General features: G+C 36.5%; 1 protein-coding gene across 6 annotated transcripts in view; it reads right to left on the bottom strand.

The window, feature by feature from the left end:
• LOC131165360 (TORTIFOLIA1-like protein 2) overlaps nucleotides 1-13683 on the bottom strand; it is a 51424-nt gene that overhangs the window by 37481 nt on the left and 260 nt on the right. For 3 of the 6 annotated variants that reach the window (XM_058123079.1, XM_058123078.1, XM_058123074.1), the window contains exons 2-7: nucleotides 13602-13663; nucleotides 13292-13376; nucleotides 12131-12906; nucleotides 11405-11599; nucleotides 11210-11312; nucleotides 6772-7418 (exon numbers count right to left, since the gene is read on the bottom strand). In XM_058123079.1, the coding sequence (XP_057979062.1) occupies nucleotides 6772-7418; nucleotides 11210-11312; nucleotides 11405-11599; nucleotides 12131-12781 (1596 nt within the window). In that variant the 5' untranslated portion in view covers nucleotides 12782-12906; nucleotides 13292-13376; nucleotides 13602-13663. Of the gene's footprint in view, nucleotides 1-6771; nucleotides 7419-11209; nucleotides 11313-11404; nucleotides 11600-12130; nucleotides 12907-13291; nucleotides 13377-13593; nucleotides 13664-13683 lie in introns of all 6 variants that reach the window. The other 3 variants (XM_058123080.1, XM_058123075.1, XM_058123077.1) reach the window with 2 other exon arrangements.

The raw sequence follows: 13683 nt of genomic DNA, 5'->3' as shown, positions 1-13683 counted from the left end.
TTCACCAAGGCTCTCACTCGTCATCGACATTGCTTCCTAAGTAGCAAATTGATGCTTGTTGATAAACCTGCATCAATTTGAGGGGCGTTGTCAACGGAACAGAAAACAGTAAAGCAAAAGATTTCTTTCCTTACTGCAGCCCACAATTATTTCCTTAATTCTCAATTCATTATTTTGGATAGTTAGCATATATTTAGTTCACATGTATAGGGCTTGACAGATTATAGTTTAGATGTATATGGCTAGAATCATGCTAAAACTTATTTACTTTCCATGTATAGCATTCTTGTAAAGTCTATATATGATATACAAAACTCAAGGCCAAACCATTCGGCCATTCACACAATACTTTGACATAAATCTCCCAAACAAATATCCAAAGAAGGAACCAGATTACGGTTCAATAAACTAGCTTGAACAGGCTTAAATTCAGTTCGAAGTTTCATAAAAACCTTACCGCGTTGACTCTTAGCATGAACCGCTTGAAAAGCCGTGAGTGCCGTAGGGGGAACCTTAGCATGAACAATAGCAGAATACTCGCTCCAAATAAAACCATAATAAAATTGTTCAATAGGTAAATTACCTTGACTGTAATTATGAATTTCCAACTCCAATTGGAACTTCCAAGCACTGTGATCTTGGTGGTAAATACAACGGAGATAATCCCACATAGCCTAAGTCGTAGTAAAACAACGAAGATTGGTCACAAGGTGAGACCCAATCGTCCCCAACAGCCAAGAGATCACCTTAGCATCCTTGACCTCCCATTGTGCAAATTCCTTTTCATAAGTGGGAACTTGAGTAGAATTATCAATATGATTTGATAATTCATTCCCTTTCAAGAACATTTTAAATTGGAATTCCCACGTAGAGAAATTCTTTCCAATAAATAGTCTTTTCAATAGACATGATGAAAGGCACTCTAAAAAAAATAAAATAATAAGCCCAAGCAATCAACCAAATAAATGGCAAACCTAACTCAAATCAGGTCCAAATCCAAATAATAAGAAATCCACAAACACAACTGAAATAAAAAACCTAGATCAAACACGGAAGTAGAGGAAGAAACACAGCACCTTCGTCGATCGCACCAGAAGGAGTCAAAGCTGCTGACCACCACAGAAATTTCCGACAGCCACAAATATGCGCACCCACAGCGAGAAAAACACCAAGATAAGTAGCCCGCAATGAAGGACAGCATGCGCAAGTAAAAAAAAAAATATTCCGGCAGCCCCAAAAACTCAAAACCACCAAAGTGGACACCACAGAGAATGCTGACGCCCACGAAAAGCAAGAAAGAACTTGCTGAAACCGAGAGAAATATTAAAAAAAAAAAAACTGCGATAGGAATCGCACCCAATGATTAAGACCAAAACGACGGAATCAGAAGGGGGGCTCTGATTCCATGTTAGATTTCCACTTTAACTAAAAGCTTAAACTATTAGGTTGTGGGTCAACAATGCATATCAAGTTTTAACACTCCCTTGCACGAGCAGCCCGACAACACGTGGAGAGATAAACACACAATAAATTTTTAAATATCACAGAATAATGCGGGCGACGAGACTAGAACCCAAAACTTCATAGTCACCAGCTCTGATACCATGTTAAGTTTGGTTTGAATCCCCTTTCCATCAGGTTTGCTTTGATTATATAGAAGAGATTTCCATAGTTGTTACCTGATTTTCAACACATAAATGCTGCCAGATTTTCAGCATTATTGTTGGAATTGGTGTGATCCCAAGAGGAGGGTGAATTAGAGATTTAAAACTTTTTGACTAATTTAAATATTTTCCGATTCATCACAGTTCATATCTCATTCAATATTGAAAGCGAGTATGTAAAACGATTAAGCTATCAGTGCAGACATACACGTGTGCCGCAAATCTCATTTAAATTGAATATGTGCATGCAAATAAATGAACAGACATACACATGGAAATTAAAGTGCGGAAATTAAATGAGATAAGGAGAGAGAAACACGCGATATTTGTTATCGAGATTTGGCCAAACCAGCCTACGTCCTCGCCTTGGGCATATCCCCCAAGGATTCCACTATTCTTGCTCACTTAAACGGGCGGAGCAGAAGCCGTTATAGCCTTTCCTTACGGGGTAAGGTAAACCCCAGCACAATTACAAGACTGAACCCAACTTGTCTCCCTTATGGGACGAAGACTCCCCAATTCAATTTACCGGGCTGAATCCAACCGGTTTCACTTACGGGGCTGAGACTCCCCAATTCAATTAAGAGGTTGAACCCAACCGGTACATTTAAAACATTTTTGTACATGATAATGCTTCTAAAAATACAAGCAAAGATGTACAAGTTAAAGCTCAACAATGCACTCTCTAATATGACATGAAATATGCTCAGTAGAGTAAGGGTGCTTTTCAAAAACAAATAATCCAATCTTTGAAGAAAGATATATATAATAAAATGGTTCAAAGATTTGAACCCTAATAAAATACTTCTCCAAAAATATTTTCAGCACAAAGTAGGAGAACCTAGGGTTTTGTTTTCAAAGACTTTTTGCAAATAATAAAAATGATAATCTTTGAGTTAAAAGATATACATACGATAGGTACTCAAAGATTCAAATAAGATTGATTGTTTCTTCAAAAATATTTATCAAAAGAAATTATGTGAATAAACATAATCTTTACTCTCCAAAAAATGATTTTCAAGATGAATGCATAAATGAGAGTAAATTATCTAAGACAATCAAACAAATGCCCAAATAAAATGTTCTCTTCAAAAATATTTTCAAAAGAATGAATGAAGAGAATTGAGAGTATAAAATATAACCCCAAAAAAATTTTGATATAAAAATGTGAGTGTGGAACTTTGATTAGGAAAATAATTTCAGAGGTTTTTGCAACTAATCAAAGTTGCTAATTTTGGCAAATGAAGGGATATATATGGACTTCTTGAAAATATGACCGTTTGGGGACACGCTTGGTATTTTTCAAATTGTTTAATGAAAAAATTAAGCTTAATTAGCGCTAAAAAATAACCCAACCCAAGAGGTTCGATCGACCAAGGAAAAGGTTTGATCGACCACTTTTATAAGTTCAGTCGACCGTGACAATTTATAACTATGGATTTAGTCAACCGTCTCAGGGCGATTTTGAACCCTTCATGGGTTCGGTCAAACGTGGCCAAAATGAACTACAAATTTGGTCGACCGAACAATTGAGGCGTAAGACACTTTATGGTTCGGTCGACCGTGGACGATACGCTCAAAAGAAAACGGTCGATCAAGCAAAGTCAACGTGTTGACTTCTAACCTGTTCGGTCGACCAAGGCTTTTACACTGCCAGGGTTTCAGTCGACCAAGGCTTAGTCAACACTTTGATTTTTCAACCAATAGAGTGTTCAGTCGACCAAGCTAAATATAACTAGAAGGGTTCGATCAACCATGGAAGGTCAAAGGTTGACTACGTGTGTGAACAGTGTTTCAGTCGATTGTGGTAATTTTACACACAATCGGTCGGTCAACTGAGCATGCCAAAATTACAATTATGCCCTCAGGGCGAGTTCGGTCGACTGAAGTGATTTAACATATTAAAGGTCGGTCGATCAAGGCTTTTTAATTAAGCCTAAAAATTTGACGTAGGTCGACCGAAATTACCTAAAGTTGTTCCAAAACCTTTGTTTGATTTTAGTTTTATGAAAAGGGTTTTTGGTTAAACTCTAGGTAACCTAAGGTCAGTCTACGGCCAGTCTGAGCATTTAGACATATCATGCACATGCATGTACTATTACAAACTAGATAATAAAAATTTAAATGCAATTACAATAAATTACAAACGTCTTCTTCTTCTTTTTGCTCCTCTTCATGGAATACACCAAGTTGTTAAGTGGGCTTTAAGTTCTGTCTTGGCTTCCATTTCTCTTGAATCTTATATCCGTGCGACATGAAAACCTGTTCACACACTAAATGCACACATAAGATACATATGCTTTGTCAGCATCAAAGCAAGGATTGGACTCAAAAGGTCAACAATTATTTACAGCCTAATCAGCATTATTTAGAGCCTAATTGCCTGAATTATCTTCATTAACAATCCTCGGTGAGGCTTTAGTTATTCAAAGGTCATTACTTTCCCCTACAACCACCAGCAACAATTGGCTATGTAAGAATATCTTCCAAAGTAAATGTACAGATGGTGGAAAGCTTTGCAACTTGGTAATTGATAGTGGGAGCAGTGAGAATCTAGTTCTCTAGAGACAGTAGACAAGCTGGGGTTTAAAACTGAAAGGCATCCACAACCATACCAGATTCTGTGGTTCAACAATGCAAATGAGGTAATAGTCTCTTCAAAATGCCTAGTTAATTTCTCCATTGGTTTCTTTAAAGAATATGTTTATTGTGATGTGGCTCCCATGGATGCATGTCATATTCTTCTTGAGCGACCGTGGCAAAATGATAGAGGCACAAATCCATGATGGTATCAAGAATACTTATTCATTTTTTGTGGATGATGGTGACAGAAAGAATAAGCTTGTGCTGAAATCAATGAAGTATGATAATGTTGAGAAGCAAGAAAATAGTTTTTCACTAGTTCTTTTAAATAAAACAGATTTTTCTCAGGAAAGTAAGGAAAGTGGGTTGATTTACATCCTCTTTCAAAAGGAAGGGAAGCTCCAGTTGGAATTTCCAAATGAATGTCAAGGAGATTCTAAATGATTTCAAAGATGTGATGCCAAAAGAGTTATTTGATGGACTCCCTTCCATGAAGGATATACAATGTCAAATTTATCTTTTCCAAGTGCTACATTACATAATTTGCCCAACTATAAAATGAGCCCAAAGGAGCATGAAGAGCTTCAAAAGCAAGTTAGGGAACTTTTTAGAAAGGGATTTATTCAAGAAAGCTTAGGTCCTTGTGCATACTAGCTTTACTCACTCCTAACAAGGATGGTACTTGGAGAATGTGCATGGATAGCAAGGCTATGAATTGCAGTCATAGAGATGAATTTCAAACAAGGAAAATTTCAAAAATGGTTACCTGCAAAGGTGGAGATGTGGTGAAAAGGGCAATCAAAGTGCACAAAATTAAAAGAAAAAACAATATCACTTCGAATTTCTAGTCATGTGAAAAGGAAAGCCTGGCCATCAAAAGTCTTAGATCGTCAAATGGGAGCACATGCTAAATGATGTCAAGATGTGTGAACCAACTCGACAATGAAGCTGTTAATCAACATATTCAAGAAGTATCAAGTTGGTACTGGATGATGGTTTTCCTTCAGAAAGAGAGATTTTCGTGCTTACCAAAAGTTTAAAGGTTGAAAATTGGTGCACTAATTTGGTGAAAATGCCTATGAAGTTGAACTCCCTTATGGCTTGGAAACATCACTTATCATTGAGTGCAAGAACTCCACCAAAGTCACTTCTAGCAAGGTAAAAAAAAAAAATTAAGGCTGTCATACATGTGCGAGGGGTGAAGACTAGGACTCGAATTTATTTCAGATTCTTGGTAAAATGGGCTGGCAGACCTAATTGTGAGAATTCATGCATCAGCGAGGAGGAATTCATGAAGAATAACCCTAACACGTGCAGGGCAGCCAAGATGACAACTCACACGGACACGAGTCCTTTCAAAGAAGGGGGAATGGTACAATCAGCAGTTCTGAAATTTGGGGTTTATTTTGGTCAAATTAGCTTTGAGGGTCTCTTTTGTAATATCCAGGGGGTAAGTTTGTTGAGAGATTTATTTTTAGTGGGGCTGTGGAATATAAGTGGCTTTTAAAGGGGATTATGTGCAAAATAGGAGTTGGCTTCTCTTGGAAGCTTCAACCCTAGTATAAATAGGAGTCTTCAGCCACTTTTCCCTGAGGTTTTTGGCATTTCATCTTTGAGAAGATTTCTCTCCAGAGCTCAGCTCAACAGCAACTAGGGTTAGAAGATTTGGGGACTAAGGTTTTGAGGAGTGGATCTCACAGTGCCTACCAGTCCCTCCATAGCAGCTAAAGGCGCAAGAGGCTAGCAAAAATCCGCTGTTACCATCCTGAAACAGTGCCAAAACAGGTTCTGAATTGAGAAGTAAGCTGCTGTGGTTCCCAAAATTTGTCTTATTCACTGACTGAAATTCACAGCAGTCATCTTTTCATTATTTTACAAATTTATTAGTTTCTTGAATCAAAGAATGTTGCTGAAAGACTATTCTGTATTCTCGGTTTTTATTTCTGAATTTCTTGTTCTATTTCTACACCTACTTGCATCGCATGGAAAGAAAATGAAAAATTTATAAAAGGAAATCCATGACATAAATAATGAATATTAGTTGCTCTACATACTTTTATGTGGGTAGAAATTGGATTTATGGGCACATGCAAGATCATTCAGTTCAAATTATGAAGGAAAAATAAATCTGTTAGTTCAAGAAACATCTGAATTGCAAAGTAAATGTCTTTGAAGAAAAAATACAAATTTATACACGGAATCAACTTTAGAATTCCACAAAATTTCCCCAGAAATCAACTGCAAGGTGAGATGTTCATGTCCCCTTAGCAAGTTAGCTGAGCTGGTCCTACCAAACAAAAGTTTGCTCATTTCGGAGCATGGAATCTTTAAAATGGTGTTCAGTATTTAGTGCCTTCAGTTCATATTAGCAACAGAGCCTATATTCTTTAGGCCAGTACGGCTAAAACCATAGTTTTTGAAAACATCAGCATTGTTTACTCAATGCATAGTGTAAAGAGTTCAAAAGTATGTCAAGAAGAAGATAGTAACCCATACAGTAATCCAAGAATATCAAAACAATTACCTTTAAAAGTTCCATTAAGTTTGACTGTTTGTTTTCAATCTCCAAAAGCTGCTTTCGAATGGAAGCCATATCATTTGCTGTTTGCAAACAGCACCCATGCATGGCTCGACAACTTGACTCTGTCACAGCAGAATCAAGACATCTACCATCTCTTGTCTTTGCTGAGGATGTTTTTCCTTCACTACTAATCTCTTCATCTGCAAAGCATTGATTTGTTCCCGTAGGCTTCACTGTACTACCCTCTTCAAGACAATCATGAGAAACTGTCACAGACTTAGCCTCAAAGTTATCAGCAACTAGATTAGACACAGAAGAACATTCTTGTTTGTCATCCATAGGCAAGTATTCAAATCCAATATCTTGTGTGCTAGAAATGTCAACACTCGTTCTTTCTAAAGTTTTAGTAACAGAACTACCCACAGATTCTTCATTATGAACGTCAGCTAAAGAAACATTATGAATTTCTGGAACTGCTACTTCAATACGCCAATCATTTGCTCGACTCTGTTGATGGTTTTCCACATAATTCTGACGTACATTTCTAAGAGAAAGAGGAACCCTTTTCTCTTTCCTGTATGCAATATCCTTCCATTGAGAGTCACTAGTCACAGAGGTAATATCACTGCTATCACCTCCACAGAAATTTTCTGCAGAATATGCATTAGAATTAGACATAAAAACACACTTTTCTGTTTCCAATTTCTTAAAAACAATATTAAGGGAGCAGTGCAAGATATAAATCTATGACACACTGTTACTTCATCAGTCAAAGCCTTGCTTGATGGTAGGATGGGGTGAAGGCATAGTTCTTTGGTTTGAGACCTCCAATGTTTCCAAAGAATAGAAGGAGAGGAAAGGAACAAACAAAAACTGCTTGGTAGAGGCATTGTAATTACTCATAATCTAATGACTTCATTTGCTTACGCCAAACGTAGCACAACAAATCTATTGAATGCAAGAAATTAGCAGGAAGGAGGAGCAAAATAGGAAAATTACTAAACAATGTTTTTCGTGCAGTGCATTTATATAAGGACTAAAAATTTCAGACTCCTCACTCCTCAGAACGTGTCTTAATGATGATAACATGTTTTCTGAATGCCAAAGCACATAGAGATGTGAAAATGGATGTCTACTTTAAAAATACAAATTAGTTTTGAAGATAATTTATGTCAAAACACCATCCTCCTGCTATGCCGCCTTTTAATGTTACTTCACCTCATAAACCATGCATCTTTATGCATGTGTGTGTACGGTCTTCACTGCATGTTAATGCTAGTACTGTGCAGCTGTTTTAATTTGCTAAGCAACCACTTTACCTAAAAGCTTAAACTGTTAGGTCGTAGGGCAACAATGTATATCAAGCCTTCACACTCCCCCGCACATGCAACCCCTAGGAAACACTGATACTGACACAAAACATTGATACAACACAATACTGAAGGCAATACAACAATTTCGGAAAAAAATGAGGATATGACATGGCAAGGATATGTTGATAAATATAATTATATATAGGAATTTTTTTCCTTTTAGATGACAAATATTGTGGTAATTTTTATTTCAAATAAAATATAAGCACCATTCACGCAAAAAATTTTCAATTACGCATTTACAAACTACACTTACACAATCATAAACTACATTCATATAATACTGGTCCAACAAGGGAAAAAACAACTCAAAGGCAAGGGTGATGGTGGGCAATGGGCAAGGCTCATCAAGAAATTTAAATTAAAAATAAATAAATAAAAATTAACAGAGAATGGCAAACTGGAGGTGGCTTTAGAGAGAGGGGAGAATCATGAGGGCTGGGAGGTCCATCAGTGTCCTACAAGGCTGGCACAGTGGTGCTAGGGCTCCAAAATCCAACCACTTTGATGTCAAATAACCTCGACTCTCAATCTCACAGCTTCTATCCAATTCTTTTGCGGTTTTATTAACAGCATTAAAGGAGGCAGCAAACCAGTGTTTCAGTTCAAAGAGTGTCCTGAAGGTGTCTTTGCTGTGTCAGGAATTGTCACAGCCATGTCCAAAAATAAAAATTAATTAATTAATTTTTGACACATGTTGGATAGTCATCAAGGAATGTCAGGCAGGTGTTGGTCTCCAACACACTTTAGGCTTTCAAAAGTGTCATCGTTTCATAGCGCAGCCTGCTTAACAACACAATGTAACATGAGTACCACCTTAGTTGGCAAGTGTTCTGCTTCTTCTACTTAATGGCAGAACAGTATACTCCTAGAGTGAAGAATAATTTTGTGAAGGCATCATTAGACAAAAAATACTACTTTCTTCTATTTTTTAGCACAAAACTAACGAAGACAAGGAATGCAAGGTAATCGTGTAAAAATAAAAGCAATAAAAAAGAAAGAAATGTTGTTTTTGGGTTTTAAACTAGTAAGATTTGTCAGGATAAGATAGGTCCAGAATCATGTCGATCAATAGATTAGGATCGATTCATTAGATTCATGAGGTGAATTAATAGATTCAGCAACAATCATGTAATTTTCATATTCGCATGACAACCCTGACAATTTGAGTAGAAATCACAAACTCATAGGCTTTCAATGGTTGGAAAAAAAAACTAGTTTTAGAAACAAAAACAAAACAAAAAACACAAAAAAAAAAATATTAATTTCCTGAATAAAAATATCCAGGAATCTTAAAGACGTGATGAGTGATTCCAAAAACTGTACCCTAAAATAAAACAATAATAATAATAATAATAGCTAGAAAACTAGAATAGCTCTTGCTTGCATACTGCATCACTTATCAGCAAAACACTTGAAAAAAAAAAAATTGTTCAGCAAAAACACAGCAATAGGATTTACGCACATAAATCTAAACAGAATATGTCTATCCAGCCTTAAAATTTCAGCACACTTGGAAAACAAAACAAAATAAAAATGCCCAAAATATGAATTGATATCTTAAGCACTGCATCATTCCCCAGGGGTTGGAAAAAACTTGAAACCAGAAAGTTCAGAAGTAGAACTATAATGCTTTTGACTTATTTTTGGATGACAATGCACCCTATGTTCGTATTTGTATAATCGGGCTATCAGAGAGTGTTTGCTTTAGATATATACATTACCTTTGATAGCATGTAGACATCAACTCTATCAATCAAAGAAGTAGCCCTTGAATTCGTCTTTGATTATTTTATCACGGACAGATAATCTTTCAGCCTTAATGAAATTTTGCTCAAAATAACCAAATCAACCAATGATTTAATATATATTTATATATATAAATAATACTAAAAGGAACAATAAAGCACAATTGTAAAATAAAGGAGAAACCAAAAGCAACTTGTCAATTCATCCAAATTTCAGCTATGTGATGATTCAATGTTATCAAGACGGCTCCCGATTAACAATGGTTAGTGACTCATTCTTTGTGGCTTTCCAATATTCCAGTAGCACGTACTGAGTTGCTCACAGATTCTTTACTTGGTCACGGAATTCTGCATGTCTATTTGATATTCATTCTCAAAAACACAACAATTCATGACCATCATTTCAATTTGGGGTGCAAGTTATGCCAAATACTAACCAAGCACTAACTTTGATTTTGACAATTGAACTGATTGATTTTGCTTTTCTGAGAAGTAGTAGGATCAAATCATGCTGCAATTCCTAGCTTCCCTAGCACCATATATACAATCAACACACATGGAAAGAAGAATGAATCACTCTACCTCTATGAGACAAATCCAGATGGATCAATGAAATTGAAAACAAAATTAGGTGATCTCAAGATTATTACAAAATTCAAGTTAAATTTTCAAAGATCATACAAAATGCTACTTTTACTACAGGAATTTATTAAACAGCAATAACTATATACATAAATGCCTCAATTGAAGACTTTGATCTTTTGATTTGGCTACTCTTCTTTTGATTTTGATCTTTCTCAGTATTCTTCTTGTCTTTTCCTTCTTTCTTTCTTTCATTGGTGGATTCCTCATTCTCTTTCACTGCATTATCTTTCTTTACTTTATAAATCTTTTTGTTTTATCTAAACAAAAAACAACATGAATAAATGCCTCTAAAAATCATGGACCAAATGAACTACTTTCGAATTCCCAAAAACACATTAGCGAAAAATCATAACCTCAAGCACCCCATACACAACTGAAAAAGTTTAATCAGTCATTTAATGAATTTATATTCATAACATTCCACAAATTTTTTTTTCTCTTTCCAAACATATGCAGGGGCAAGAAGAAGCAGCATAGTAATTTAACAAGTCAAATCAAACAATGTACAGGAAACTTTTAACAGTTCTGCAAAGCACTTGTTAGCTGTATACAGACTCCCAAAGACAAATCAATGCCACTGCCCAGAAACTCAAATAAACTCTGAAATAGTTCTTAAAAAATAAGTAAACCAAACAGCTAACTTTTTTTAACTCAGTAAAGAACCAGACACCAAACCTTTGATAGAAGATCCAGCTTCTGATGGTTCAGAAGTATCACATCCTGGTAGACTTCTCCAGTATTGTAGGGCCCGCTGTACCGTGTCCCTGACTGGTTTGACCTATGCATAAACACGAGAAGCATCTAATAAATCCTGCTAAAAATCACTCAGAGATATATAGGAGAAATATTGATTCAAGATCATAAACTGACCTTGTCAAAACGACATGATTCAAGGGAATGAATGCAAGAAGCCTGATACGACCCCAGGAAGGTTCCACCATTTGAAGCAATTTCCCCCAATGCTACAGAAGCAGCTTTGCGTGTTGTCCAGTCACTGTTTTTCAGAGCTTCTTGGATGCTAGATATTGCAGCAGAGAGAACATTTTGTGTTCGAGCGCCACCTGCCTAGAAGAATAAGGAATAAGGGAAATTTTCAAATTGTGCCACTTGTATTGAAGTCTAGTACACACCAAAAGTGAAACAAAATTAAATCATATATTGCACCCATTAAACCCAAAGAAAACTTAAGCGATTCAAATTAAACATAAAGAAAAAAGAAATTGTTTCCTTTATTTGTAAAGGTCAAAATTTTAAATGACTAATACAATTACTTGGCAGCTCAAGTCACATCAAATTCAAACAAAATCCAGCATAATTTATGACGTGGACATTTATCGCTTTCAATTTTAATTCAAGTTTACAAGACTTTAGCTATGAAAAAAGTACTATGTAAAAAAATTTAAGTATGCAGCCGCCAATACCTGGATAACAAGACATTTTTTCTGAGACTAACCTTAAGTCCAAGTTCTATTTATGTGCAGGAATCAGGTTTCTAATAATATATAAAGCCTTCATCAAAGTAGTAAGACAAAACAACGTGTTCTGAAGCTTAGGGCAAAACTTTGAATGTTTTTTGAGTCACGGGAACAAACCAACCTGAATAATACTCCTATTCAACTCAATAACTGCAGGTTTTGCCTTAAAATGTGGATTCTTGAGCAACTTGAAGGTCCGTGTCAACATCCGCTGCAGTATTGAGACCGGAGGTTCACTCGTATTGTCAATGACCTTTGCTAAACACAAAGCAGAACCAAATTGCACCTGCTTATTCTGTTCACCCAAGGCTTCAAAAAGAGGCCTTACAAGCACGACAAAAGCCCCATCAATTCCAGCCCCACTGTTGCCCAACTTCAAGGCCAAAACACCAGCAGTTTCTACACAAGCATCCCTGACAACAGAATCAGGGTCCTTGAGACGCTTCACAATGCTAGCAGCCATTTTGCCAAGGTGCGGGCCAACAAGGCCTTCATGGAAAGTCGCCAATATGCCCATCAGTCTGATACATTCCCTTCGGACAGCACTCTTTTGCTCTGAATCCATATCAAGTATGCAAGAAAGAAATGGGGCAATTCCTTCTGGGGCCAAACATTCTACTGTTTTCTCAAGCTCCTCAACTCCAATCTGGTAAGTATCTCGGTCTGCAAGCTTATTCAGTGCGAGAACCACTCTCTGTTTAAGCTCAAAAATCACCTGTTGCGCATTAACCTTGGTGGGTCCTTTTGCTTTCATTTGTGGGTGCGTCCTCATCTTCAGCACTCTTGAGTAGCACCAAGTCTATCCTATCATCATATCATAATTCACAAAAAAGAGTGAAGACGGTTCGCCGCAAAGCACAGCACGTCCAACATAGTGTCCGGGCCAGGATTACAACCCTACAGAATCACAACCAAAGAACTTAGAGGAACTAAACGAGAGGCTGCCTATTTACTTACAGTGCCTAATATCCCCCTGTTAATGCAAATGGCTACAGAAAGATCTAACACTGTTCAGTTGCTAGTGACCACGAACAATGATTTTGAATTGTGCAAAATCACAAAAATTTGGCTACGCTGAAGTGAATTTCTTTTTCCTATTTTGCTCATCACTTTTTTTTTTCCAAAATATAAAACACAGTGGAGCATAAAGCACGAAATTTTCTTCTTTTCTCTACAGATGCGTTGATCTTCATCTAACGAATAATATCCTAAACAAAATTTTATGCAAACATCCTTGAAATGGTTGGAGTTAGATTAACAGAATCAGTTCTGAAGTCCAAACCTTGAACGTAATTCCTCAATTCGAGCTACCAATGTCGCGAAGAAACAAAGGAGATAACCCTAGACATTTGAGACACCACGGCGTCCTGTCACAAGAATTTCCAACGCATCGCAAACAGAAGTTCAGAAGATTGGTCTTTTTAAACGAAAAACTCTGAATTTGGCCACTGAGATAACGCAAGCAAAAACAGGAAAAAAAAAAAAAACAATGTTTTTCTTTTCCTCGTTCTGCATTTCTCTGTAACCAAACAAAGTGTGAGGGAAAATCTTCTTAAAAATTATATTAGAGAAAAAAAGATTCACCGACTCACGCTGAAGCAAATGGGCTGAAATCATCTGCTAAGTAAGACGACGATGAAACACCAGTGAGTAGCTGAAAGTGGTAAACATACC

This window comes from Malania oleifera, chromosome 10 (assembly GCF_029873635.1).
Source record: "Malania oleifera isolate guangnan ecotype guangnan chromosome 10, ASM2987363v1, whole genome shotgun sequence".
Classification (NCBI taxonomy): Eukaryota; Viridiplantae; Streptophyta; class Magnoliopsida; order Santalales; family Ximeniaceae; genus Malania; species Malania oleifera.
The sequence above is the reverse complement of the archived record's forward strand: the minus strand, read 5'-3'. Positions and strand labels throughout refer to the sequence as shown.